The sequence below is a fragment of the Lipophrys pholis genome (genome assembly GCF_963383615.2).
Source record: "Lipophrys pholis genome assembly, chromosome: 8".
Lineage (NCBI taxonomy): Eukaryota > Metazoa > Chordata > Actinopteri > Blenniiformes > Blenniidae > Lipophrys > Lipophrys pholis.
This window is the reverse complement of record NC_137630.1, coordinates 22,373,202-22,400,538: the sequence shown is the minus strand read 5'-3', so window position 1 is coordinate 22,400,538 and position 27,337 is coordinate 22,373,202. Positions and strand designations below refer to the sequence as shown.

Here is a 27,337-nt window from a genome sequence, read left to right as displayed (position 1 = left end):
TTGACCTCAATTTGCATACCCAGGCTTCCTAAAAGCCTTTAGTCCTTCGGGGAATAATGAGAAACTGCCCGCGTTGAATAGAAATATTAAAGAAAGTCAAAGTGAAGTCGCGTTGCGTGTGATGAGTTTTCAGTCTGGTGGTGACCACATGCCTAAATGTCTGGAAAAACACTCCAACAGAGCAGAACCGAGGTATAACTTTTACCACGCAGTGACGGAAATGTGCTTCTGGTCAAACTCTCGAACACTGTCGCACTTTGTTAAGTTTTTTTTTTTTTGTTTGTTTGTTTTTGAAATTAACTTTTTGTTTGCGTATAATTGAGTCGGCACATCAGACTGTAGCGGTTGAGGTTAACGAGTGAGCGGCGGGCCGCCGCGTCTTTTTTTAGCAGCGATTCATCTCTGGACTTTAATCTGCTCAAGAAACGGCTCAAATCGGACAACCCCGATCCAATCATGCCTCTGTACAGCATATTTTACATCAGTTTTAAAAAATAGAAAGAAGTAATGACGCTAGCTCGCTGCTGTTTAACTGTCCATACGTCCAACAAACTAGCTGATTTGGCTAATTCAACGCCTCAGTCTGTGATAGTTTTTTTATTTTTATTTTTTTTTTAACCTTTCTTCACATAGATCGTCACTTCCTGAGACAAATGGAGGTTCAGGTGGTAAAATGAACTGTGGGTGAGATGACTGGCTACAGGTAACAGGGCACTATAAGGTCAAAGTGAACCAAATGCATAAATAAACATTTTCAGGCTGTGATATGTTCTGGCCCATCCGGATACATAAACATGTGGGGTTGAGTAAAGGTACCATACCTACAGGACCCACTGTGCTTTGCAGAATCCCTCGTGTACAATTGTGTCTTTGTATGTGAGCGGCTGTCCAAACATACGTGTGTGTGTGTGTGTGTGTGTGTGTGTGTGTGTGTGTGTGTGTGTGTGTGTGTGTGTGTGTGTGTGTGTGTGTGTGTGTGTGTGTGTGTGTGTGTGTGTGTGTGACACGGATGGACAGGCCAGGGAGGGTGGAGGGTGTTGGCACGGTTTGGCTCGGACTCAGTTCTGCTGCAGGATCAGGTTCTCCAGCTCGTCTGCGGAGCGGAGCAGGAAGGCCGCCGACTCCCGGTACCCTGCGATCAGCTGCCTCACCGCCGTCACCTCCGGAGGGCTGAGCTGGGCCGAGGCGCCGCCGCCGCCGCCACCCTGACCGTGGCTGTTGGAGCTGGAGGTGGAGTTTGGAGCGACGGACTTCATACTCAGATCTGTGGGACCTGTGGACACGATATGAACACGTTAAGGACTGACCCGCTTATAAACAGCAACACCCACATTGAAATACATTCAGAAATTTTAAAAATAGACATATTAAATATGGACTGTACTCTCGTAATAAACTTATTTCCTAAGTATCCCATTACTATTGATTTCTTTTTAACTTTAAAAAAAACAATACCAATGGTCAGAAAATCTATTAAAAGGTAAACCAAAGCTTACTGGAGACAGTAAAGATTCTTGACCAGGGACTATGTGTCCCTGGTGGTCAGCAGAGGTATTGAAATGGGCTCATCCACACATCTACAGTTTTCAGTTTTGTATTTGAGTTTGGTATTACTACACAAACATACCTAGATTCATATTTATATCATATATAATAACAATGATAAAACAGGGTGATTGAATTCTGTCTGCTTTTTTTCATATTCACTCAGTTTTGTCTGGAAGTTGGTTTTCCATTGGAAGGTGTGGCTCCCTCTAATTATTCACTACATTTTACAATGTGTGTGAAGAAACACAACAGCGCTTGTAAAACTAGAGGGTCTCTAATCTCCTTCATTGAAGGGGATTGTCACAGTAATAAGTAAATAAATAAGGAGAAATATGTCGAAAACGAATGCAACATGAATGTGGATGAGAAACTGTAGACTTTTATGTTCTTCTCATTTCTGCCTTTCCCTATAAGATTCTTTAAAAAGTCACACTAACAGAACTATGATGGACTGATTAGCACAACGAGTTTAGGTAAAGATATGCCACTTAAGTTTTTGTACATTTGGAGGAATAATTAATAGATGCTTTGTCACAATTGGCACATGTTCATACTGAATTATTCTGGAATTAATGCTTTGGGGAAATATATCTTAGTCTTAGAATTCCATCAGGTCTGGGATGAAGTTGGGTTTACTCCAGAAGGTTTTATGATTTTTAAGTGGGTGTTGGTATTCTTGACTTGGCGCTAATTGTTTGTTGAGCAACTGCTAAAAGTAACGACTGTCTGTTCTCAATGAAACTGGCAGACGAGCTCCGGCCTGCAGGCGTTATGAAGGATTTTATCTTTTCTTTCGATGTGTGATCTGGGCAGCGGCTCACCGTTGGTCTGTGCAGCACCGGCGGTCTGCTGGTTGCTGCCGACCGTCCCGTAACCCCGCAGGTTATAGTTGAGGCCTCCGTTGGTGTAGAGCTGGTCTTGGGCAAAAGCTGCAGAGGAAATGGCGAACGCTGACGGAGCCACAGACGCCGGGTCTCTGGAGTTGGGTTTGTCCACAGAGGCGGGTTCATCCTGTGGGAAAGTGAAAAGTTCTACAGTCTGAGCCGAATATCAGGAGTTTACATGGAGCGATGCGGTCCACCGAGCGCACTCGGACCATTCAGAACACGGACTGCCACGACATTTACCGTCGCCTGGTAGACGTCAAGCCGCATCCTCTTGGCAGCGTTTCTGGTTTCGCTCTCGCAGGCGGCGGCGAGGATGTTCTCAGCCATGGCGGAGGTGAGGTGAGGAGGTGTTGGTCGTATCTTAGAGGAGGATCAGTGACATTTCCACGTTACAAATGTGAAGGGCTTGACGTGTTTGAGTGAATGTTGGATTGATGGAGGAAACGTTTCCGCTGAGGGGGTCGACTCTGTACCTCGAAGCCACCTTTCTTCATGCGGCGGCAGGATTTGAGGTAGGTGCGGATGCGCTTGCGAGAGCGCTCCTGGAACTCTGGGAACTGGCGGCTGCAGGACTCGATGATGGCCTGGATCTTCTCCTTGGGCTGTTTGGAGATGGGCACCATGCGGTCCAGATTCTCATCCACGAACAGACGAACAAACATCTGACAGGGGAGGAAAAAAAGAGGGAGAGGGAGAGGCGGAGAGGGGGAGGGGAGCGAGGGGATGTAGAGCAGAAAAATGCAGCGGGGGTGCAAGGTGGCGAGGGAGAGGGGTGTGAGAGCCGAAACAAAAGAGGAACGAGGAAAGGCAGGGGAGGATGGGGGAGGCAGAAGATGTGAGGATGAAGAAGGAGGGGGAGGTGATGAAAACAGGAGGATGGAAAAATGTATCACTCAAATGCAGGACAATATTTTTTTTTTTATAATTTAATAATAATATTTTTCCTGATAAAATGTGTATTTTTTTTTATCTGACTGAACCATTAAAACACACACACACACACACACACACACACACACACACACACACACACACACACACACACACACACACACACACACACACACACACACACACACACACACACACACACACACACACACACTTTAAGTTCGAAATAATAAAGAAAACTTTCTTTAAATCATTTATTATTGTGTTTGTTCAGAAAGTACAAATTCAGTGTTTGGAGCTGCTGACCTGCGTGTGTATGTCTTTTCACACACGTCTAAATAGGTGTGTCAAATCGTGACAATAATCTTGATTGTATTTTTCTATTTAATTTGAATTTAATATTTCTTGTTTTTAATGCATAGACATATTTCTCTATTTTTCAATGTCGTACTTTTATTCTATTGTCATTTATTCTTCATACTTTTTGTGACATGCAAATATCTCCAGTCCAGACTGGTTGTCTTACAATTTACTTTCAAATTCATTTGTGTTTATTAGTTCAATTTTTTCTTTATTCTTCATCTCTTAATAACACTGCGGTCAATCAGGACAGATAGACTATTAAGAAATATCAAGGACAAGAGATTGAATTCAATACAATCTGTCAAAAGTAATATTTAGGGGAATAAAAAGCGAGAGATACCAAAGAGTCTTCACTTTTGATTAAGAAGAACAGACGGTTGTTGCAGGCATGCAGACGCCTTGTTGATGAGAAATACTGTATGTTTTTGCCCTAAAAATTGTTACATGTCTAATTTCTGCTTTCGATTTTCCATTCACCACAAAACATTTGAGGACTCTAAGTTGAATTTTGAATAATTTGTGGTATTTATGGAGGAAATTAAACATCTGTGTGGGTAACCCTGCACCAGTCATCATTGTAAACAGAACACGCTAGTTAATTCTGCGGCCGCAGTCCACATGTGACTTACATTGAAGGCTTTAAGTCTCTCGGGGTCCATCCCCTCCGCGTCGTTGATCTTGTCACTGTCATCGTGGTCGTCGTGATCGTCGTCGTCGTCGTCGATTATCTGTGCCCGGGCAGAGGTCAAGTCCTCTGCACTCATGCTCAGTTCAGTCTTCACAGAGTCATAGCTTCCTGAGCTGTACGGAGGGGACTACAAACACCAGCGCCACAGTTACAGAGCACGCAGACACAACACTCCTTTCCACTCAGACGAGACGACTTTTGTCTCCTCACCTTGTTGGCGTACTCTGTTTTGACGGGGTACTTTCTGTTGGGGTCTGCGGGGTAGGAATTGGGCGGCGGGCTCCCGGTGGGCAGCAGTCTGTCACTTAGATTGACCGGCTGCTGATCCTCTGAGGACGACGAGGACGAGGTGGTGCTGAAGTCCAGGGGCGCGTTCAGCCCATTCTCTGTCACCTCCCCAAATGAGGCCCCGCCATCTGGGGGGTTCCCGCCCACGGCCAGCGCATCCGGGGAGGTCAGGGCGGGCAGCCCGTTGGCGCTGCCGCTCTCCGAAGAGTCATCGTCTGGTGGAGAGGAGGGAACGGGACGAAGAGAGATGAGCGGATGTTTGTCATCGTTTTTATGTGGGATTGTTTTCTACAACAAGGAATGATATCGGCTCTAACAGGGGAGTGGGAGTGCACAGCAGGGAGGAGGGGGAGGGACTTCCTGCCTTGTGAAATGGTTAAGGAAGTGTGTATTGGGGTCAACTGTCAAAACAAATAAAAATTAGACTTAAAGGAGTTTTGCAGCAAAGAGAGAAAGCGATGAGGCAGAGGGGCCTGTTTTTCAGTTCTTGTGTTGATTTCAACATGTGTGACCCCTCCGCAGATTGATTCCCTTTCAATTGCATTTGGAATGTGCAGTGGTGCCTAATCTGTGTAGGTTAATATCGGCCTTTGTCCTACTTCTTCTAAGCTCTGCACCCTGAGAGCGAGAGGGGTGCACATTGGATTGGGGCTGCACTGGTGTCCCACCCCCTGTAAGAGTGGATTTATGTGGATTAGTCCGTTAAGAATGAGGCAAGCTGTTTCCCCGGCACAACAACAGTATGTGCCAGTCCCCTTCACTCGGAGCACCTCCAAATTGTAAACACAAACAAACAGGGAGGAGATAAACACAACATGCAAACACCAACAAACAACGTGCAGCTGGAGTCCTACCGTCCTCTTCTTTGACGATGGCCGCCGGATTGCTCACGCGCTCTCCGTTGGGCGGGCTCGGCTCAGGCACTGCGGGCTGCTCGGCTGCAACCCATGTGGGCTCGGCAGCGTTCATGTCCTCGCTGCTCACCGAACTGTCATCCTGAGGAACCGCCGAGAGAAAGCAGTGAGACCCCAGGAAAAGAGCAAACGCACATTCTTCGACTGGATACAGGACAAATCCTCCAATTTGAACCTGCTGCAAATATCATTCACAGTCAACTTCAGCAGATGTAAAAACACTAAAGCTTTCAAAATATCGTTGATTCTCTGGATCTGCTCCTTCATCAGGGTTACCTGCTTCATTTTCACACATGTCGCTCCTTTTCTGTGTCTGTTTCAGATTTCCAAAAATGTTGAATACAAAAATGAATCTTTTCTTTCGGTTCATGTGTAGGAAAAGTGTAAAAAGTCAGTAAAGCAGAATAGAAAGAAATAAGAAATAAGACAATATAAGAAAAAAATATTGTAAAAATAGATTATTAAAGGAAAAATAGCATTGATAAGATTAAATATAGCAATTGTAAAAGGACCAGGCTATATTTAACATGTATAGCTACAATAAACTGATACAAATAAAACACATCTTTAAAGCACACAAATATCAAATCTTTAAAAGATTTCATACATTTTCATATACTGTAAAAACGAAATACTTGTTTTGACATCTTCCTATGATTTAACTACTTCCGGGTGTTTGTCGTTACATTATTGCACTGAGTAAGTAAATGGGAGTTTGGCGGTTTGAATCGGACTGTTGTTGTTGTTGTTGTGTTAGGAAAAGCATCCGGCATAAAACCTGCCAAATTAAAACAAGATCAGCTACAGTTACCTGGCAGAAAAAGTCACATACCTTCAAACTCCACAATAATTATTTGTACTTTGTTACTTAACATCTAAAGAGCCTTGCATTTCTTGCAGCAACTTTAATCGAAGTTCATCCTCAGATCCAAAAGAAAGAAAAACAAAATGCTCATTGTAGAACATCATTACTCCTTCCTGTGTAAAGTCTCTCACGAGATCCAGAAACATGCGCGTTCTGTTAACTGTCGACAATAAATTAGGCCTGAATGTGTGTGAGTGGCGAACGTTATTCTCTCTGTGTTTTATCTCTGTGATGGACGTGTGATCTTTCAAGCTTGTAACCTGCCTTTAATAAACTCCACCTCCCAGATAAATTAACTACAGAGGATAGAGTCAGTAGAAACATCGCAGTATTGCACGAGTGGCCCCCCCACTGAACATCAAATAAAAGTTAAGAGGACCACCTGGTGATGGACGGTTTGTAGTTAAAGACTGCCGGGAGACTTCACTCCTGCACAGAGCCCTTCACTCACTCTACACACATACTTATATATATATATATATATATATATATATATATACACCTTATGTCACTATCTTTCTGTCTTTCTCCCCTGTAATCTGTGCTTCCCTCTCTCCCTCTCTTTCTCTCTCTCTCTCCATTTCTGTAGGGATTTCTGGCTGTGGAGAGAAAAGCTCCTGATTGATTCCTGGCGCCATCAGTCTGCATCATGTTGATCCTTGTGGTGTTTGTTTCTCTCTTCCCTGCTGCTAGTTTTCTCACGTATAGAGCTTTGAATCTCTATCTTTTATTTTGAATTTGAAGTACTATTTTGCAAAGGCTGCAGTAGGCCAAACACCCCACGCAGGGGTGTGAACTGCCCAGAACGGAGAGCAACTACCAAATAAGAGGGACAGAACTGTCTTGCACTTAAGCTCACTTCATCGTAATTGTGAACAACGTTTGAAACTTAAAAAAAAGAAAACGTGAACTGATGCCTGGTAAAGCCAAAGAACAGAGTAAGAATGGACATGCAGGAGCCTCTCTCTTAACTCCCGCGTTCCTTCTCGGCGCACGGCTATTTTTAACTCGGTTACGCCGAGACCCTGAAGATGCTTGTTGTAGCGTAATACAAACATGAGTAACCCACGGGGGCAAAAGGATTAGCTAAGGAGGGCGGGATAATCCCACAAACTATTCGATGGCCGACCTGAGCTTTGGTTCCAAGCATGGATTATATTTACATTTCAGAGCGAGCTGAGCTGAGCGGCGCTCCGGCCCGGGTCGGCTCGCTGCGTGTTAACATGAATGACCGGCATGCATTGCCATCGTGTGTCAGCTGGCATCGCGCAGTCAGAGAGAGAGCAGAACTACCTCCATGTGACAGGAGCGGAGCAGCAACCCATCCCGTCATCTCATTCATCCCACACGAGCACACAAATAGGGCTAAACTCCTGGGAATATGCAGCGGTCCCTCTGTAAGGGGTTTGTGGAGGACCAAAATGCTCAGTGACAGCTCTATTAGGTACCAAGTGAGCCATGTAGCATTAAAAAGAAAGCCAGAGACAGAGAGGGAGCTCTAATTATACTGTATCTTAGTTGGAAATGTGGCTTCATTAATGGCTGTACTTTGGGAAGATATCACTCTCAGAAAAGGATGAAAAACCTTTTACATGGAGGACCAGCTCATGGAACAGTTTAAAATGAGTGATGGCAGAGATGTTTTATAATAGAGCAAAAATAAACTTTTCATCAGTTAAGAAACTGAGTCAAGTGCAGGTCCAGAATATGATGCAGCTCATAGAAGTGATAAAGCTAGAACTTGTAGACCAAAGTGTGAACATTTGAGGCATTTTACGTTTTATACATGAGAATAACTTCATGTTTCAAGAGTTTCTGCTGGGAGCGTCAAGATATTTCTGTAATATTCAAACAGCAAGCTGATCAACAATGGTCTGTCGTTCTTTTGACAATAAATGAATATTGAGATCATTTCTTTTTTGGTGTTACATCTTTCTGTCTTATTACACAAACTGAAAAAAATACAAGGACTTTAATTGATTATGATGAGATGGTTGGTTCGGAGAAATACCTCTATATTAATCTGTTCTTTCTGTGAGTTGTAAGAGCCAGATATTTTATGTGAAAAGCTTATAGACAATTATCTTCACTCTTTTGTTTAACAATAAGTCATTTTATGAGGATAAAACTCCCAAATGTTTTGCATCTCCATTTTGTACACTGTTTCAATAGATAAACTTTTATGGTATTTTAATCACACAGTTAAGCTATAGCTCCCGTTTCCTTCTTGCTTTTGTGTTTTTGGCAGATTGAAGCATCCAGAGATTTTTCTGAAATGTTGAAAGTAATCTCATCGATAAATACCTGCAGCTTCTTTGATAATCAGATATTTTAAGCAAAATGTTTCTGTTCTATAAATATTTGCGACTTTGTTTCTTTGTATAATTTGTCTTTTAGGCTCATAATCCAGCAACTTGATTGGTCATGTCAAGAAAAACCTCTGACTTCATCTCTGTTATTGTGTCACTATTAGATAATATTAGAGAAAAGGTGCAGATTATTATTCTTATATTTGAATCATAGAAAACGCATCAGATTCTACTGCCTCTCTATCGAGCATCATGTTTACCGAGGGTCTTCACAAAACAGAAGTGCTGAATGGGAACAATCAGCAAACTTCTGCGAGACAGCGTGCAGGCAGTGGAGAAGCGAAGCTGCAACAGACTGAACACACGTCCCTGATCTGCTTTTGTCAACAGAGCAAACCTGCTGCATTTTGAACCAGCGACTGCTCTGAACTGCAAAGCAGAGCGACGCAGATACGGAACAAATCACTACAAGTCTCCTACAACCCTGCAATTAAAAAAAAGAAAAAGAAAAGAAAAGAAAAGAAAACCCTCTGCGGTGGTTAATTATTAAATTATTGGGCTGTTCATACTCGGACTACACACAGATGCTACCAACACTCTGAGCATTTGTTAATTTGTACTCACCCGCGAATCACAGTCTGGGTCATTGTTCCGGATAATCCTAATTATGCGTGAGTGAGGTCTACATTATCATCATGAAGTGCCGCTCCCTGCACTTCAGTGGCAGCAGTTCCTGAGTGTTTCTGTCACATCCACACGTGGGAGGGGCCTCACCATGACGTCACCATGCACAGAAGCTCTCCTAATCCTCATTTCACACAGGGCTCCTCCTCCCAGCAGGGGGGACCGCGCCGATTGTTTAATAATGAATTAAAAGTTGGGAGGAAGGACGTCCTATTTTGCCTGCACAAAGCATCTCTCCCAACAGCTTTGAAAGAAAAATAATCAGGGGACTCGTGCAGTCGGTACAAATGAATGAGGAGACCTAAACAAGGCCGGATTCTCTAATTAAGAGGGAAGCTTTTATATCTAGTGTATGCACACAGTCCAGAAGGAGGCACTTACCCTTTCAGGGGCAGTCATGCACTGTAATTTCATCTGTTTCAGGTAGGTGGCAGTGAGAGGCATGTTGTAATCGATGAGGTCCGGGACCAGCGAAGTGGGTCTGTCGTTTTCTGACAATTTAAAAAACAGAAAACATTCGATATAGGAAGATGCAGATACATGAAAGCAGGTTAGTTATTTTACTCTGCATTTCTCCCATTGAACCCGTCATCAGACAAGTGACCATATCCGAGGTCCACTGTGTGCAAAATCCATCGCAGGGAAAACATACAGCACAAGACATTCACGGCCAGGGGCAAGTCAGACCAACAATTTACAGCTCAAGGACGTCTTTGGATTATTGAAGGAAGTCAAATTACCCAGAGGAAATCCAAAGGAAATCCAGGAAGAACATGCAAACTCCAACCATTGACCAGAGTGGTCAATACCCAGATCTGAACCCTGATTGAGAGACATTACTAACCATTGTACCAGTGAGTCACAATTCCTCATTCAGTGAAGAGGATAAAATGACGGCATCTTTAAGTAATCTCACCACTTTGATCATTAAAATACACATCGGGTTGAAAACAGTTACAGTTAAACATGCTGAAGGGTTACTGCTTTAATATATCATATATTAATGTAACATAAAAACTATTAAAACAAACAAAAGAATGCCTTGTGGTACAGTTTGCATGTTCTACCTGTACGCACATGACTTATTCCTCCTCCAGTGTGTGTGTGTGTGTGTGTGTGTGTGTGTGTAAATGACTGTTATTATAATTCACTCCTTTTAGAATGATATAATTTCAAAATGTCTTCAAGCACTGGATTATGATTTATGCAGAAACGTTTTAAAATGTAACTGACATTGATTCTGTGATTTATGAATGTGATTTGATGCTGTGAGGTTGAACATTAAATTTACTTTAACGCCATCATGTTCTCAAAACAGATACAATGTCAACACTCACCAGCAAAAACTGCTTAGTAATGTGTCTTATTGTTCAGTTCTCCTTTCTCTGGAGAAACTGACTCTGCATTTTACCGTCTGTTTTCACCCACTCTTGACTAGCGTGATTCCAAATACAAATTCAATGAATATGTGCATGTTGTCTGAGTCTGAGAAAAATATAAAAAGTCCTGAGTGTGAAAAGGAGCGTAATCTTTGAGTAGGCTACAGGACAAACACCACAGTCTTTTTCTTTCACATTTTCTTTCAGCCTTTCAGTGAAGTGATAACCATGACATGGCACAATAACATCAGCGATGGCTGAGATCCAGGCCTGAGCTGTGCTGTAACACCTGGAGTGAAACAATGTGGCTGGCAGCTGTTTGCACTCTCCTCTCCGGCCACTAGAGGAACCCTGTGATCATTTTAGAGGCTCAGTGAAGCCCGGAGGACTGGCCCTCTTGAGTCTTTGTTACATCATGCTGAAGATGGATGTACACATTATGTTTTATTTAGGAGGTTTTGAATCAGAAACTCTTCAAAGTGCAAACACCTCAGAGATCAGAACAGCTCACATTTAGTCTCTGACAGGAGAATACATGCCGGCAGACAGCAACTACAAACATCTCACATTTAACGTCTCTAGTAATAACATGATGAGAGTAACATATGGCTGTTGCAGAAGATTGACTGGTTCCGACCATGTTGGGATGTGTCAAAGGATCTGAGCATTAGCAACTCTGAAAGGTTGATCTCAAAAATAGAGCCACGTTTAATGATGTGTCCGCATTGAGCGAGAAGTCCGCAGGTGGGATGTGCGTCTTTACCTTTGAACTCCGCAGTGCTGGGGTTAATGTGCATCCTCTTCTGACACTCTCCACAGCTCATTAGGAACCGAGTCACCGCCTCTCTGGGCAGGAAGGCGTAGGTCTCTGCTATCTGTGCAGGGAAGAGGGAGCAGAGGAAGCGGCTGGGTTACAGGGGATGAAGCAGGGAACGGTAGCAGCAGATTTGGCTCAGGCTGAACTCAAACTGCGTGCAGGTGGGTTTTCTTACTGCGCTGTGAGAAAGTTTGGGGTCAGTGATTACGTGTTATCTCAACATGGCATGAGGAGGAACGCTCCCCCTGGGCAATCGTTGCTTTTTGGATGGCCTAATTCCAGCTGAAGCACCCCCTCTACATATTCCTGCTTTGATAGGTTATAAAAACACAAGGGGTGTTCATGTTTTTTCTGATTTGGTTTCCCCCTCCTGATCTGTCAGGTGGAGCACATCCTCACCCCCTCTCTCTTTCTCTCTCTCTTCCTCCCTCCCCCTCTCATGCTCAGCCTCTGTTTGTCCCTGCTGCTGTGCCACCCATCCCCTCCGTCCTCGCCCCCTCTGGCGTTTCCCTGTAAAATGCGACCTTCACGTGACCATGAAGAGGCAGTGGGGGTGCCCACCATCCCCTTTGCCCCCACCCCACCCCGGCCTCCCCACCCCTTGTTGCCCCTTGAGGCAGCTGAGAGGGAAAGGCCACCCAGAGGAGCGTGCACCTCCCAGAAGGCCACAGTGACAGTTCCATATTATGCCCTGCCCCAGTGATGCTGCCTCCTCAAAAGGGTACACTGTATGAGACGTGACAGGACATCTCTATAGGGCACCGGGAATTGGCTCTCTGACTTTATTTCATTCCTGGGGGAGGTGGGAGGAGAGGAGGGGGTACCAAAGTCCTGCTAACTGCCCCCATCCCATTGCTGCCTCTGCACTTCTGCGAGCTGCAAACAAAGCCCGGACGCCACACACACCAACCAACCGAGACCACACCTCGGTTTAAAGCACAGGCTGACTGACTGCCTTTGTTCCAGAAACATGAACAATGTGGCACCAAAATAAAATAAAATAACATAAGTATTTTTGCAGGTAAAGGTGAATGTGGTTGTTCCCTTGGTAACTCCTGGTGCTAAAAATGATCATGCTTCCAGACTAACAAGTATAGTACTGCTGTTCACAGTTTAATACATAATTATAGAACACTTTTCTTTTAGAACAAATTCAAGTATTGTAATCACTAAAAGATTTCCCACTTTGGCCTCATTTAAAAAAAACAACCTAATATTGAATTGATTCAATCTTTCTCCAACTGTGGCTCAGGTTTCAAATATGGTTTCCAAATAACACAGGTTCAGCTATAACACAGATATATATTTTGTTCAAAATCCTAATGTGTTCGGGGGGGGGGGGGGGGGGGGGGGGTTAAAAGCTATTTATTTTATCAAGTTATACAGGAACACAGGCTGTCATTCATTCATTCATCTTTTTTTCCATTAATAAACCTTCCTGTTTTCAGAACTTCAGTGCAGCTGTTCCCGTCACATTACTACGACAGGCGGAAGAAAAGTAGTTCCTCCAAATTCAAGTGGAATATGACGTTACAAAACTTTTACAACTTCTATAAACCGACGTACGTTTACCTAATAATAATAATATAAAAGATATACGAAGTTCCTAAATGTTTTATCGTGAGAATCCACCTTAAGGCGAACACATTAGGCATCACTTGTTTGTGTCAATCCGCGTTGTGGACGTTCACATAAACAAACACGCTCCACACAAATGTACACAAAAACATAAATCGCTGAAGAAACAACTAAATTCAGGTAGGTGGATGTAAATTAATTAATTTAAAGCGTTTCGAAATGAGAGAGTGCGGAGGAACAACTTCTTCCTCTGATATTAGTCAAGCTATTAACTTACAGACTCGTCGTCGCCATCTTGGTCAAACAGTGATGGGCGAGTCTTGAAGACTCAAAACTCCTGATCATTTTGCTGACTCGTAACTCGTGATTCGTGATTCACTGACTCGTCCTGGCTAACAAATTGCCATCTAACTGAAAATAAGGGACCAGGCCCCCCTGTCACTGATGTGCCACTGGTTTTTCAAGTGCATTTGAATTAATTAGTCCATTCAGTCACTTTATCAGCCCTTTAGGAAAAGGTACAGCTTTGGTTCTCGTTCCAGCTGCTATGAGCTGAGAAAAGCTCGTCATGGTCGCTCATTCTGAGCTACTGTGAGCTCATGTGTTCATCAAGTTTGTTTAATGTTTCAGAGACTCTCAGCCATGGACTCATCCACTCAGTGATTCCTTCAAACTTAGATTTTTTTTTTTTACTGTTTGATGTGTTCACTGACTGGTTCGTTCAAGTAATTCTTTCACTATTTGTTTTATTCACCCAGTGATTTTTCCAATTGTTGATACGTTCACTCGGGGGTTTCTTTTCAAAATTTGGTTTGTTCACTTAATGATTCGTCCAAACTGATTCGTTGAGTCAATGGTTCATTCACAGTTAGACTCCTTCACTCTTTAAATTACTCAGTCAATCCTTCACTCAACGATTCCTCCAACCTTTGATTCATTGAGTCAGTGGTCCGTTCACGCTTTGATTTGTTCACTCAGTGATTGGTTCAACATTTTGTTTATTCACTCAATGATTTCCCCTCCGTTTCATATTCACTTCTGCTCCCTCCCTCACATGGAAAGTCTGCTGCAGGAACGGAAGTTAGTGATGGCGTGGAATGGAATTATTCACAACACTCAATTGTCTTGCATAGCGATCCAGTAACATAAGACTTAAAAAAAAAGTTTAATTGCATAAAGGCAAACTGCAACTGTGTGTATGGGGTAACTCACTACTGTTCTGTGCTGCGGTCTCCATAATGAGTTCGGCCCTTTGAACATCACATTAATAATTGACATTAGAAAAAAGATTTTTGGCACATATAACAAAAACAATACCATTGCAATAAAGAAAAAAAGACTATATGAATAGTTTTTTTGCTCATAGTCTTTAAATCAAGAGTATTAATGTTTCAATTTTGTTTGATGAAGAAAATGAAATAGTAATATACCATTCCAGTTCTTTTAATCATTTTTGCACAGTTAAAGTTAAATCCTTTGTAAATTTTTATTATTGCTTGGCCAATTTACATTTTGTACACAGTTATTTTATTATTTTCCATTTTACTTTCTTTTAAGTAATTTTATTGTTATTCTAGTTTAACACTTGATACTAGCCACTGCTCCCAAATGTCTGCAATGATGTGTGAGCTCCAATATTCTTTCGAAATGTAAAAAAAAAAAAAAAATGAAGATGCATATAGTTTTCTTTTTACAGGCCAAAGCAGATTATTAAAAATAATGATATTACTGGTCGCAGGAGGAGGCAGTCCAGGAAGCAAAGAAAGCGGAAGAGTTTTCCATTTTGTCAATTTCTCACTCCACTCCAGTACTCGGTAACTCTCAAATCACAATCCCTCTCATATTCCATAGGATTCAGGTTTTGACCTAGTTTTGTGTTTCTGACATTGATCTTCCTCAAAGGATGACTACTACTGACGTGTTTAATCCTTTGACTTTAAAAACGTTGGAATAAAATGAAAATCAAATCTAATGAGCTTTGCTGATAGCCTATTCACCTCTAATTATAACACTTCAACTAAAATTGCTTAAAAATATATAAATGTGTGATTTTGCCATTTTCTTAGAATTTGAAATATGTTAGTTTCCTTTAAATATATATATATTTTTTAATCATCCATGTAACCATCTGAAGTTGGATGTGCTCATAATTCTGTTTCACACCAGCAGTTTGGACACAAGGGTCATATTGTTGATAGAAATGAGACCAGAGGAAATTAAATGCAATGATGTTGGCTTCATGTTGACTCTGTGCAATGTTTGGTTTTTTTAACTGTTTACTCACCGCTTTGTAGGTCTTCTTCTGGCCCGCATGTTTGGGCGCTCTGCCGGGATCCGCACCCATCTCCACGTGCATGGCATAGATGATGTCAAAGAAGTCTTCAACCACAGCTACACGCTTTAGAGACGAGTTGTCCTGCGTTGAATTGCCATCGGAACACTGGAACACACGCGCACACACAGTGGACTTTAGTGCACTCAGACCGGCTTTAGTTTGACAGAGAGGATGTGTGAGTACCATTTCTGTCTCATGAAGAGCTGAAACAAGCTGCTTTGTTGTGTCCATCCCACCTCCCACTCTCACTACAAAAGACTTGGATCTTGTGCACCTGCAGGACACATCCTTTACCAAGGTTGAGGTAAGATTATCAATCACATACAAGTTAGAGTACACGGTGTGTGCCGTTACAGCTGCTTTCCTTTTAACATACCTAGTTTCTGCTTGTGGCTGCACTTTTACTGTCTGGCAAAATTTGACCGAAAGCTTATCAACGCCATGTAACCAATCTGCTTTTTTTTTATTAAGATATGTTTTAATACTGAGCAGAAATAAGTTTTACTTGTGGCTCAGGCCTCTGCAGCAGTCCCAGTTCTCATGTGGCCCTTTGGGAGAATGATTTGCCCACCACTAGTCTAGAACCATCCCCTCATCTTTCCCATGTTTAAAAATAACACCACAGACACTGTACAAGACCAACAGTCCCTCCTCCTACCACCACCACCACCACCACCACCACCTCTGGCAGCCATCCTGCCTCCTGTACTGCTGACCCTGTCGCCATAGAAACTGCCACTGATTTCTCTCGGGCAGGTGTGCTGGGCAAAGGGTCATGTGACACACCATAGAAGTAGGATCGCCAGGACAACGGCCTCCATCCACAGCACCACATGGGGCTTTCCTCTGCTTTCTGCCTCCATCTTTCCCTCTAAAGTACTCTTTCATCCCCTCGCTGCCTCCATGCAAACTATCAACACTTAACATTTTCCAGCAGATCTTATCAGCAGAGTGCGATTTGTGAACAAGCCAGAGGGTGTGGAGAGGAGAGGGCAACCATCCCAGTATGACTTCGATAAGTCAAGTAGAAATGTTGATATGAATAAATTATTAGAATAACTGAAAATTAATAAAGTTCAAAACGACAATGGATTTTATTCAAAAGTATGCAACAGTTGCAGACTATATAAAAAGACTGAACAAACCTTTAAAGTAAAAGTGTCTAACGATCACACACAATATAATGCTGAATAGAGCTTAAGAATCATTAACAATCATATTTCCCATTATCAAACTTGTATATAATGTCACTTTTGGACGTATAATAGTGTGCAGTCATGTTTTATTTGGATTTTAAAATCAATATAAATTCAGTTGTTTTGTCCCATCTGCAGGTGAAGCAGCTTTAATGACGATGAAGACAGGATAGATTTTGCCCTCCCATGATAAAAATAATTTAGCAGAAGGGTGGGGGGGATACATAGCCCATCCCCCCCGGCAAATCTCACCCTGCTTATCGTTATATTCCTGCACCTGCTGATATTTTGAACACAAAGTGCCCCGGCAAGCATAAAATGGAACAAATGGATTTAGGCATTTAATTAGTTTTTTTCTTCTTGAAGTCCACCTCTTGCAGGCAAATATATGACAAGCTCTGACATTTCCTGTAGATTGGGTTGTAGCTGCAAAGGGATCTTTTCTTGTTTGAGTGAGAGTAGGGTCCCGAGTTCAAAAAGTTGTCCCCTTGGCGTTGAGATATCACACTTTTTTTTTTTTTTACCCCTCCCCTTCTTGACATTTCTGCAGTTCCCAGGATCTGACATTTCATTTTCTTGTTTTCCTCCAACAGCGTCCTCTTTCCTAGTACCTCCCTGTCTTCATCCCATACCCGTCCCGTCTTTTTTTCTTCCATCCCTTCTACCCCCATCCTCCTCCTACTTCTCCTCCTCTTCTCTCTCCTTGCTCCTGCTCTCCCAAGTGCGAGGTAATGATCGTTGCCATGGCAACTAAAACCAGCTCACAGAGCGGGTTTGTTTTAATCCGGCCCCTCTCCTCCAGTCGCTCTCTCTCTCTTTCCCCTCTCACTCCAGCCACTCTCCCCTGTCAGCATGAGCTAAATGTAATGATAATAAATGAAATAATAGCAATCCCCTCCGCCTCATCATCACAGCTGTAATCTATCGCACTTGGAGGTATCATCAGCTTTTCTTCTGGTGACATCACCACCGCCACCGCCAAAGCTGCTGCTGCCGCTGTTGCTGCTGTTGCTGCTCGGGACAATGGTGTCGGGTCCATTCATGCTGGATTTGGATAATCTCATACAACTGTGGGGTGTGCAGTTCACCCACACCGCTGCAGCATCCTCCACTGAGTTGTGCCACAACAAAATATCCAACACGCACACAGGAGATTCTGCTGGGAGCATTTTCCTTTGACCTGAACCAAATAAGAGACACATACGTAATATTGCAGCCATCATGGCCTGGACTCATATTCACAAAGCTTTTGCAGCTTTTCTTTTTCTTTTTTTCTAACAGTGAGAGTTGAGACAAAATGAAGTCATCAGATATCATGCTTTGTCTCACTAATGGTAGTTTTTGCAAAAAAATGCACATAATTCTATATGTGAAGCAGAAGGTTTTTCCTGAAAAAAAAAGCCTTTCTGTTATCACAATATTTGCAGCTCTGTTTGTTTACTCTTCAACTGTATCTCCCGCAGTCCCTCAAACAGACTGCCCTCTCTGGTCCTCCTGCACCAGTCAGCCCTTTCAGATTCCAGAAAAGTTGCAGTTTTCTGCGCCCGTATTGCAGTTTCAAGACTGTTTAAATGACAAACAGATATATGTATGTGATCTCCCACTTGTGGAACAAGTCCAGTCCATACCAATAGTGGGACAGAAGACAGTTACTCTCCCCAACGCCAAGGTGCATTCAAACACAATGCAGACGATTTACTTGTGGGGAACTGGGTTAAGTCTTGGCCGTCAGTGTAAATAGTCTGGGTTCAGATCCCTGATGTGGCAGAAAGGGCATTAAGTTTGCAAACTCGCCAAGTTGCAATGACTTGCTGTGATAAGGCCCGTAAAAGGGGGACAGCCGAATAGACATTGGCCAATCATTTAGTTGTAAACTTGCATTAAATATAATTAACCTGTGAAAATAAGACAGCTGTTGACTCAAGTTATTACCAACCATGATAAATAGTTGCAGTAACTTGTACAGGCCTCGTCTGCAATGTACAGTTCACAGTATGTTCAGTCATATGAATTTGATTTGAAGTTACTAATGACAGTAACTCTCCTGAGCCCGGACCCTGAGGTGTATCCCCCCCCCCCTCCCCTTGCAGGACTGCCCCTGTTCTATCCATCAAATCAGTGAACAAGATCAATGATGGCAGGAGTGGACGAAAGTGGCATTTTGCTTGTAAGCTTCAGAAAAGAAATCATGTGTACAATAATAACACACGGGAGAAATGTCAGAAAACTTCAAAATAGACCGGAAAGATCTGAGAAATTAATTAATGGATTTACATGCTATGAAAAAATATTTGTCTTATCGTTCACTTTTCACACACAAGTCATCGGGGAGTTAAACATTCACCCGCAAACACGGCGTAGTTTCAGAGTGTGTGTGTTTAAGCACAGGATATGTCTACCGGGCAGAGCTCATAGCCGAGGCATCTCAGAGGAGAACAGCTGTTGAGCAGCGCTGTGGATATTTGGTGTCTTCAGTAGCGCTCCGCTTTAAAGAGCAAAGGAGGCATGTCAGCATCCCTAATCGCCAACAACACTGCAAAACTCTCGCCCTCCTTCTCCCTTCCCTCCTTCTCTCCATCTTTATAATCCCATAGGACTTTGCTCTCCACAGTCACTGTACAACCAGCCTCCATTCCCTCCTGCCCCCCCCCCCCTCCCCCCCCTCCCCCTGTCCCGCACCAAACCGCTCTGTTGCTAGGAGACTGGAGGGGTTGAGTCGGCTGCCCCCACCCCCGCTGGCAAGTCACACACACGCGCACACATGCACACACACATGCACACACACATACACACACATGCAGTCGCTGAGGGGAGAGAGGAGCAGTCCTGCACACAGGCAGGTCAGAAGGAGGAGGAGGAGGAGGATGAGGAGGAGGAGGTGGTGAGGAGGGGGTTCATAGGAAGCAGCTGGGTCACAAAGACAGGCCGGCAAACATAGACGGCATGCATCACACAAGAAATTAGCTCCACTGGTGAACACATGAACACGCAATAATCTGAAAATAAGCTGTTCGCTTAACTTTTAACGTCAAGCAGCAAATATATGGAGATATTATTTTTACATGGGGGGTGCACGCCGCCGCCCAGTCTGAAGGAAAAATCTTACAATTGTCTGCAATTTCTACACAAAGGGTGGATGCAGTGAATGTGACTATTTCTGAAATGTATTTCATGAATATTTTTCTTATCTACATTTCTAACAACCACAGGCTTACTGGGCCTTCTTTGTCATGCTTAAAAAATATAAAGTTGCTGTTAAGAAGGCAACACAACATAGTGTGGTTGTTCTGAGATGTCAAATCAGTCAAAAGGATGCAGCGTTAAAGAATTTGAGCACTGTAGAACTTGCTTGGAATTTGCCTGAAAATCAATGGTTTTGGTCCAAATGTTTATCCACCAAAATGACTAAGCGTTGAAAAAAAATGCTGATTTGGCTTAAAATGGGAAGTTTCTTAGTGTTACATGGTTTGGTTTGAATTGAAATAATCATCAAACACTTGGGCTCTTGGCAAAGTACTTGGTTATTATTGTATACCTACTTGGTTAAGTTTGTTTGAACAGTTCATGTTGTGGCTCAAATTTTGTCCGTTTTTAATGATTTCATGACTAAAACTACTCGATTAGATTCAGTAAATGCACATAGTTCTCAAAATCGTAAAGGTTTAGCCACCAAAGATTCTAATCTTAGCAAGACAACATATAGGTTTGACAAGAAATGGATTTGCGTTCAAAAGACTCAAGCATACTTGGTTTAGTGTTTAGACAATAAGTTAGGTCTTAAAGTTATGTAATTTTTAACGGCCTCAGCTTGAGATCCTGGATCTGAAGGGCTGCTGTCTGACACGATGCAGGTGTCACCTTGCTCCCCCACAACTGATTGTATTGAGCAACTTTATGTCAAACTTTCTTCTGAGCTGAATTATTGGTGCCAGTTGTGTTGATATATATTGATAACATGCAGGACGGAGGCTCTTCAAGACCACCATTCAATACAATTGGTTTCGGCACTGAAACTACTTGTATGTGATGAAAATTGTAACCAGTCGCATTTGATTCCATATGTTTCAATATATCTTGCATATATTAAGTATAAGTACTTCACAGTGTAGTAAAGGCATTCTAGATTTGATTAATATTTTTAAGTAACCAGGGCCATATTTAGTAGTAAGACCGACGGTATATTTACATCACATCCCTTCAGTGGCGTCACATGTGTGCCTCACTGGGATTCAGGTAGTGTCTTGAGTGCAAGTTGGACATGGGGGCCTTTTTATGTAGAGTTTGTATGTTCTTCCTGTGTATGTCTGGAGTTTTTTCTTCAGGTACTCTGGTTTTCCTGCCACAGGCCAAGAACATGCATTTGAGACTAACTGGCAAATCCACATTTACTGATGTATATGTGGGTGTGTGTGATAGATGGTGACATGTCCAGCGGGTTCCTCTCCTCTTCTAGAGGTGGATAAAGCAGTATAGAAAATAGTTATCTGCCCTTTCTTCAAATTTTTTTCATCACTTATGTGTAAATTATTTATTCCACTAGATGATGCCCTATGTCCTACTATCAAATATTACAACTTCAAAGTTAACATTCACTGTATCTATGATTTGCAGAAATGTACAATGCCGGCGTTTCATCCTAGAGACTGCGCAGTAAGTAGCTTAATCTGTGTGTGTGTGTGTGTGTGTGTGTGTGTGTGTGTGTGTGTGTGTGTGTGTGTGTGTGTGTGTGTGTGTGTGTGTGTGTGTGTGTGTGTGTGTGTGTGTGTGTGTGTGTGTGTGTGTGGACAGGAAGGAGGGAGAGTAAAGATGGCTGTGTCAACAGTACTCATGACTCAGATTATCTCACTGCAGATGTGACAACAGGTCATCTTTTAAAGGCCCATCTCCCCTCTGTAAATCTATCAAATGGCTAATGGACACATAAATGGGACAATCCTTGTTTCTTCTGGGAAGACAGCGAGAGATAAAGGTTTGTATGATGAAAATCTGGGATAAAAGTGACTATTACCTCCATAGTCTTCCCATTTTTTAAACATAAACCCAGACGTCCCCTTCTATTCTCTCCACTGCCATCCACCCCAGTCTGCTTCAATTCATAAAACACCGTCATTAAATCCACATTAGGTGCACCCAGCCCAACCTCTCTGTCCGACGTGAGAGAGAGAGAGAGAGAGAGAGAGAGAGAGAGAGAGAGAGAGAGAGAGAGAGAGAGAGAGAGCTTCTCTTTCTGCAGCTTCCATGATGAACATTATTTGATAAAGTGTGTGACACCTCCCCCCCCCCCCAATATTCCACAGAGCTGGATGGAGACGCAGGCAGTCCCACTGCCCTCCTACTAGACTGGCACTGTTGACATTCCAGTCGCTGACTCAAAATGGTATGTAAAGGACTTGCACATACATCATCACATCCCAGAGTCCATTTCGCCATTTTCCTGCTATTGTCCTACTGTCCCAGTTCGTTAAATGTTGGCCTTGCAAAGGTATTAAAGATGACAGTAGCGATGTGGTAGGAAGATTATTGCCATCTTCAAGACTCTGTGTGTGTGTGTGTGTGTGTGTGTGTGTGTGTGTGTGTGTGTGTGTGTGTGTGTGTGTGTGTGTGTGTGTGTGTGTGTGTGTGTGCGTGTGCGTGTGTGTGTGCGTGTGCGTGCGTGCATGCGTGCGCGCGTATGTGTGTGTGTGAAGCACAACTCAGACTGTCTCCCACACAGGGGGGAGGCCCCCGGGCCAGTTAAAAATGGTGTTAATTTCTCCTCCTATGGGAAAGCAAAGAACGGTCTCTCCATGGCAACAGAGAGGGTGCTGAAGGGAGGAAACACAGAGCATGCGATCAGCGACCCCCTCTTTGTACCGGCACACACATTCACGCACAAACCACCACCATACGTGCTCGTATGGATTTAGTCTCCCATTTACAGAAAGTCCCAGTAACATAGCAACATCTTTCATGACCAAATATACACACACTGATATAAACTTGGTTCTTTGTGCATCTTTCTATTTGACTCTCGATGAACAAAGAAAAGTCTCTGCCCTCGAACAGGCAAGTCTCCATCTTTATGGGCTCCAGAAACACGGGAATCGAGTCGCGACCGCCACCTCTCGCACTCAGGTGAATTCATCTCTGAGATGAAAACAGCCAAGGTGATTCTTGTTTGGACTCGTGAGCGTTTTGCCATTTGAACTCATGATCGCGAGCCCATGTGTTGCTCTTAATAAGCACTATCCAGTAAGGGACAAAACAAAAAGATACACCAGACTCACCATGGAGGACAAAAATTGCATTAATGCAAATGCTGCTGAATAATAGGGCCAGTATTCTTTTGACTCCGTGGCCCTTCCACAAAAGCCGTACTCTCAGGGGAAATGCGGACTAATTAATCAGATAATAATGATGATGTTCCTCTTCCCGTCTGACGGTGAGGCGCAAACATTTAGGGCCCATTTTCCATCACACAGATTAGGAATGACAATTTGTGCTTTCTGCACGAGAGGGGAGGTGTCCCAAGACAAACCTTTATTTGTAAATTGTTGGAATTATTCAATATCGAGCTTCTTTGCCCATCCCGGTTGATTTTATCCTGTCCTGCTGTTTGTATGGTCGGAACATTTGCTTATTTCTGCAATAACTATAAATTAATGGAGTATTTTTCAATAAAATGTCAGAAAATGCTCATTTTCATCAGAGAAACAACACATAACACAAAGTATTTTACCCACTTGTTGTACATGTGCAGACAAAAACAGCACATTCGTATATTTAAATTCAAATGCTAGAAAAATTACCATTACTCAATTAGCAAAGTCTTTGCAAGTAGAGCTGAAGCAGTTGGTTAACTAGCTGCGGATAAACTATTTTGATCAGTATCTTGAGACCTGGACCACACAGGACATCTCATATTATTCCTGCAGTATTTGTTGCCAATTTTGAGGCAATGGACTGTCAATCATGCCAGATTTAGTTTTTCTTTCTGTCTCATGAACTACTTGTGTTAAATAAAATTTGACTTGTCTTAGGATAGATTTTTGGAGGCATCCACCAATAAATATGAGGCCTCCTGGGGTCTTAGATTCATTGCTTTACAGGTGTCTCATTTGTTCATCATTATGTTTTTTTTTTAATTTTGTATGATATTGTCTGTTTTTCCCCATGAAGAATGAAGCTTATGTTGACCAAAGTCGTACTTCGTGTCTGCTTGTCCTGAACATCATGTAAAGTATTTCTGTCAGTCTATGTGTGAGAGCAGGGCCACCAAAAGCTTGTTGAGAGACAAATGAACTGAGATATTTACAGATTTCAGTTGGCATGGCAACAAAAAGCAACAGCTCGCTGTATTTCAAAATTTTCAGTACAATGCTCACGTCAGTTGGAGGGAATCAAACGGGGCGTTTGAGCATTTCTTTTGAAATTGGCTGCACTCACTAAAAGGTTTGTGCCGGCGTTGTGTGCCATTCTGTGGTGCATCTCCGTGTCTGCTTCTGGTCCCGTTCCCCTCCTCCTCCGTAGCGTTCTCTAATCAGGACATAATGAGAGCTAAACGAGGTTGCATCTCCACACTGAGGGCTGCTGGGTTTCTCCCAGCGCAGGCAGGGCGAGACAACGTGAGCAGGATGACAGAGATGGGCGCAGAAAGAAAATAATTCTCTGTCCGGCTTGAAAAGAGGCATCTACCACCAGTGTGCTGCTACAGTGCCCTGCCTTTCTGTCCCATCACACACTGAAGCCGCCTTGTATGCTTCACTGACACATAGAAGAGACCTTCTCTGTCTCCACATCAGCCACCATCCATCCCTGCCCCCACCCTGCCTCCCTGTCATTTAGGCCCATGCCTGCCCCCGTACAGAAACTTGGCACACCCTGGGAGCAGCTGCAGTGGGGCTTCCAGGGCTGGAGCTCCAGAGACACGCCCCCGGCCCTGCAGCCCTGTGTGCAGCCACTGACCATTGTGTGTGCATGTGTATGTGTGTGCGTATGCGTGAGCGTGAGCGTGCACGCATTTGTGTCACTCTTCCACCGGCCTGGACAGCCCTATTTATTAAAAGCACACGCTGGATAAAGAATCGTGCTTTCTAATACAGTCACATGAATATAAATTGGTTGATTTGTGGCTTCTGACTCATCATTAGAAGCAGCTTGTGTTGGCTGATGTTTTGTTTGTTGTTTAAATTTCCCAAGTGGAGCTGAGTCAGGGGGAGGTTTTCCCCTGCTTTATGATATTGGCTACAAAGCGTGTGCACTCCTCTCCAATAAACATAGAGCTTCACTTCTTCAGAGGAAATCTGCCTTTCTCAGCCTCCTTTGGCCTCAAAGTTGTATCAGCTTGGCTGGTGTTAAACGAGCCTCGCAGAGAAATCAACAAAAACACAGCTCAGAGAATTTTTTTAACTGAAAAATGTGAGGCATGGGAGGACCGAAAAAAAATGAAATTATATTAACAAGATCAACAAGAAATGCCAAAAGCCACAGACAAAGGCTAATCAACAAACACAGTTTTGGTCCCAGCTGCACCTGCAGAGACACCTCACACCTGCCCCCCTGCCCAGAGGGAAACATAATATTGAGCAGAGATTAGAGGAGTTTTGTGAAGACTGTTGGCCTGAATCTAGATTGCTCATTCACACAGGTAAAGCACCTGTAGAGGGATCAGTGCCATTCAGCTCAAATCAAAGGATCTGGCGTCTAATCAGAGCTAATATCTTCTTTAGTTTAACACAAAATGTGTCCCTGCTCTTTGGGGTCCAGAGGGACATTGTCCCGGCAGGGGGGTGGGGGGGGGGGGGGGGGGGGGGTATTCCCGAAGGCGCTTATTTAAAATGGTGGTTGTCTCCTTGCTGGCACAGCAGGCCCAAAACACCCCACATCAACGTGTGCGCGCACGAGCACACGCATGTATGCGCGCGCACAAAGAGCTGCTGGGGCACTGACTGACAGTTCATCGTGCACATGTTTATCTTTGCCACAAATAAGGATGTGTGGTGTAACCCTTGATGGGCCGCTGCCTGTGCAGCGGGACGGAGTGTGACCTGACCTCCATTTTACTGAGGAAACATCACCACCTATTATCCAGGAACACGGAGAAGTGAAGTCTGAGCACCAACTGTGGGCGTATGTCGCTATCAGTCCCGAGCAGACCCTTTTGTTTCCGCCACAGCCCCTCACGTGGTCACCAATTACGCACGGCTCCCACTCTCCATTAAAAGTAGGAATTGGTTTCATTATCTTACCAGTGCGTGGACAGTCTTAAATAGAGCTCACAGAGCTGAATGTCGGGAGGTGCACAATAAAATGCGGCAGAAGCAGACAGGCAGGCTATCCTGGGCTGCACAGGTGTTGCCAGAGCAACGAGTGCCTGCGAGCCGATCCGCATCCCTCCCAGGACAATGAAAAGTATGGTGCACACTCACACTGCCTGTCACGCACAGGAATCACATTAAAACACCATATATTCTGGTGTTTTGTGAGCTTATCGTTGCTGTCTCGGAGAAAAAGAGATAAGTGTTGCAGGCGTGCGGACACGGTCGGTATTTCTCGGTTTTTAGATGGGACAGTGCGAGTGCGCGGTGCGTCCCTTAACAGATCGTTTTTTGTTTATTTTTTTTTCCTTCATACCCGCTGAAACCCGCAACACCGAGCTCATTCTGGCACCCCGAAGTTGACGTTGATATATTAAAGCGCCTCAATGGGCATGCCAGAGCAGCCGATGCACTGACACGGGCTGCCCGACCCACCAACATGCCGCTGCATCCACGTGCGCGCGCACGGCGTCACCGTACCGGGCTGCACGAGACTTGAACGGCAACGGTTTCAAACAAAAATGTTGTCAATAGTCAATTATCTCGTGATTTGCGCCCGGCAGCGCGCAGCTGACAGGACTTCAAGCTCACCGGCGAGATGGCTGAGCACGATAGTCCACCTTTTACAATTGCCATCGCCAGGAGGCACCGGCGTTGCTATGGCAGCAGGGGGATGAGAGTAGGGCTGTTCTGGTTGGGATGTGGACAAAGTGAAGCTTCATGGAGGAAGACGAGGGCGAGTCGGGACGCCTGAGAACATTACAAGTTGCCTTTAAATTCACGTGACAGGTGCATGCGTGCAGTCTGAAATAATGACAACTTAGAGGCGGCAGCGGGACACCTCGTGCGTGTGGACGCGACCGTTATCCCTCTGTCTCTCTAACACACACACACACACACACACACACACACACACACACACACACACACACACACACACACACACACACACTTTACCGTTGACTTGACCGGGACATATAGGACGGGTTTCCCTGGAGCTCCTTTCTTGTTGTGCTCTCCCAGAACGTTGGTGCCGACCTGAAATCCTTTAGACTTCACCCAAAATTTGAATTTGGCGTTGATGTGGCTGTTGTCGACATAAACGCCGTCCGACTCGTCGTTCTGCAACAGTGTCTGCATGATTTTGTTGTATTTTCGCCGGGTGACGGTCTTTGTTTTACCGGAGTCTCCATAAGTCCGGAGACACCAGTCCTGAAATTCACTGAACATCTCCGCCTCCAACACGACCGGACTCCGGCTCCTTTTGGGCGCATCCACGCACGCCTTTTTCGTTGCCAT

The 27,337-nt window shown here is 43.8% G+C and overlaps 1 protein-coding gene across 1 annotated transcript; it reads right to left on the bottom strand.

The window, feature by feature from the left end:
• Window positions 1-616: 616 nt before the first annotated feature.
• Window positions 617-27,337, bottom strand: nol4la (nucleolar protein 4-like a; the record flags this gene model as incomplete). Its single annotated transcript, XM_080469380.1, has 11 exons — window positions 617-1,273; window positions 2,370-2,559; window positions 2,676-2,795; window positions 2,909-3,097; window positions 4,319-4,504; window positions 4,588-4,880; window positions 5,520-5,661; window positions 9,819-9,928; window positions 11,580-11,691; window positions 15,496-15,651; window positions 26,996-27,337. The coding sequence occupies 11 exons, from the start codon at window positions 27,335-27,337 to the stop codon at window positions 1,059-1,061; spliced, it is 2,055 nt and encodes a 684-aa protein (XP_080325506.1). The 3' UTR covers window positions 617-1,058.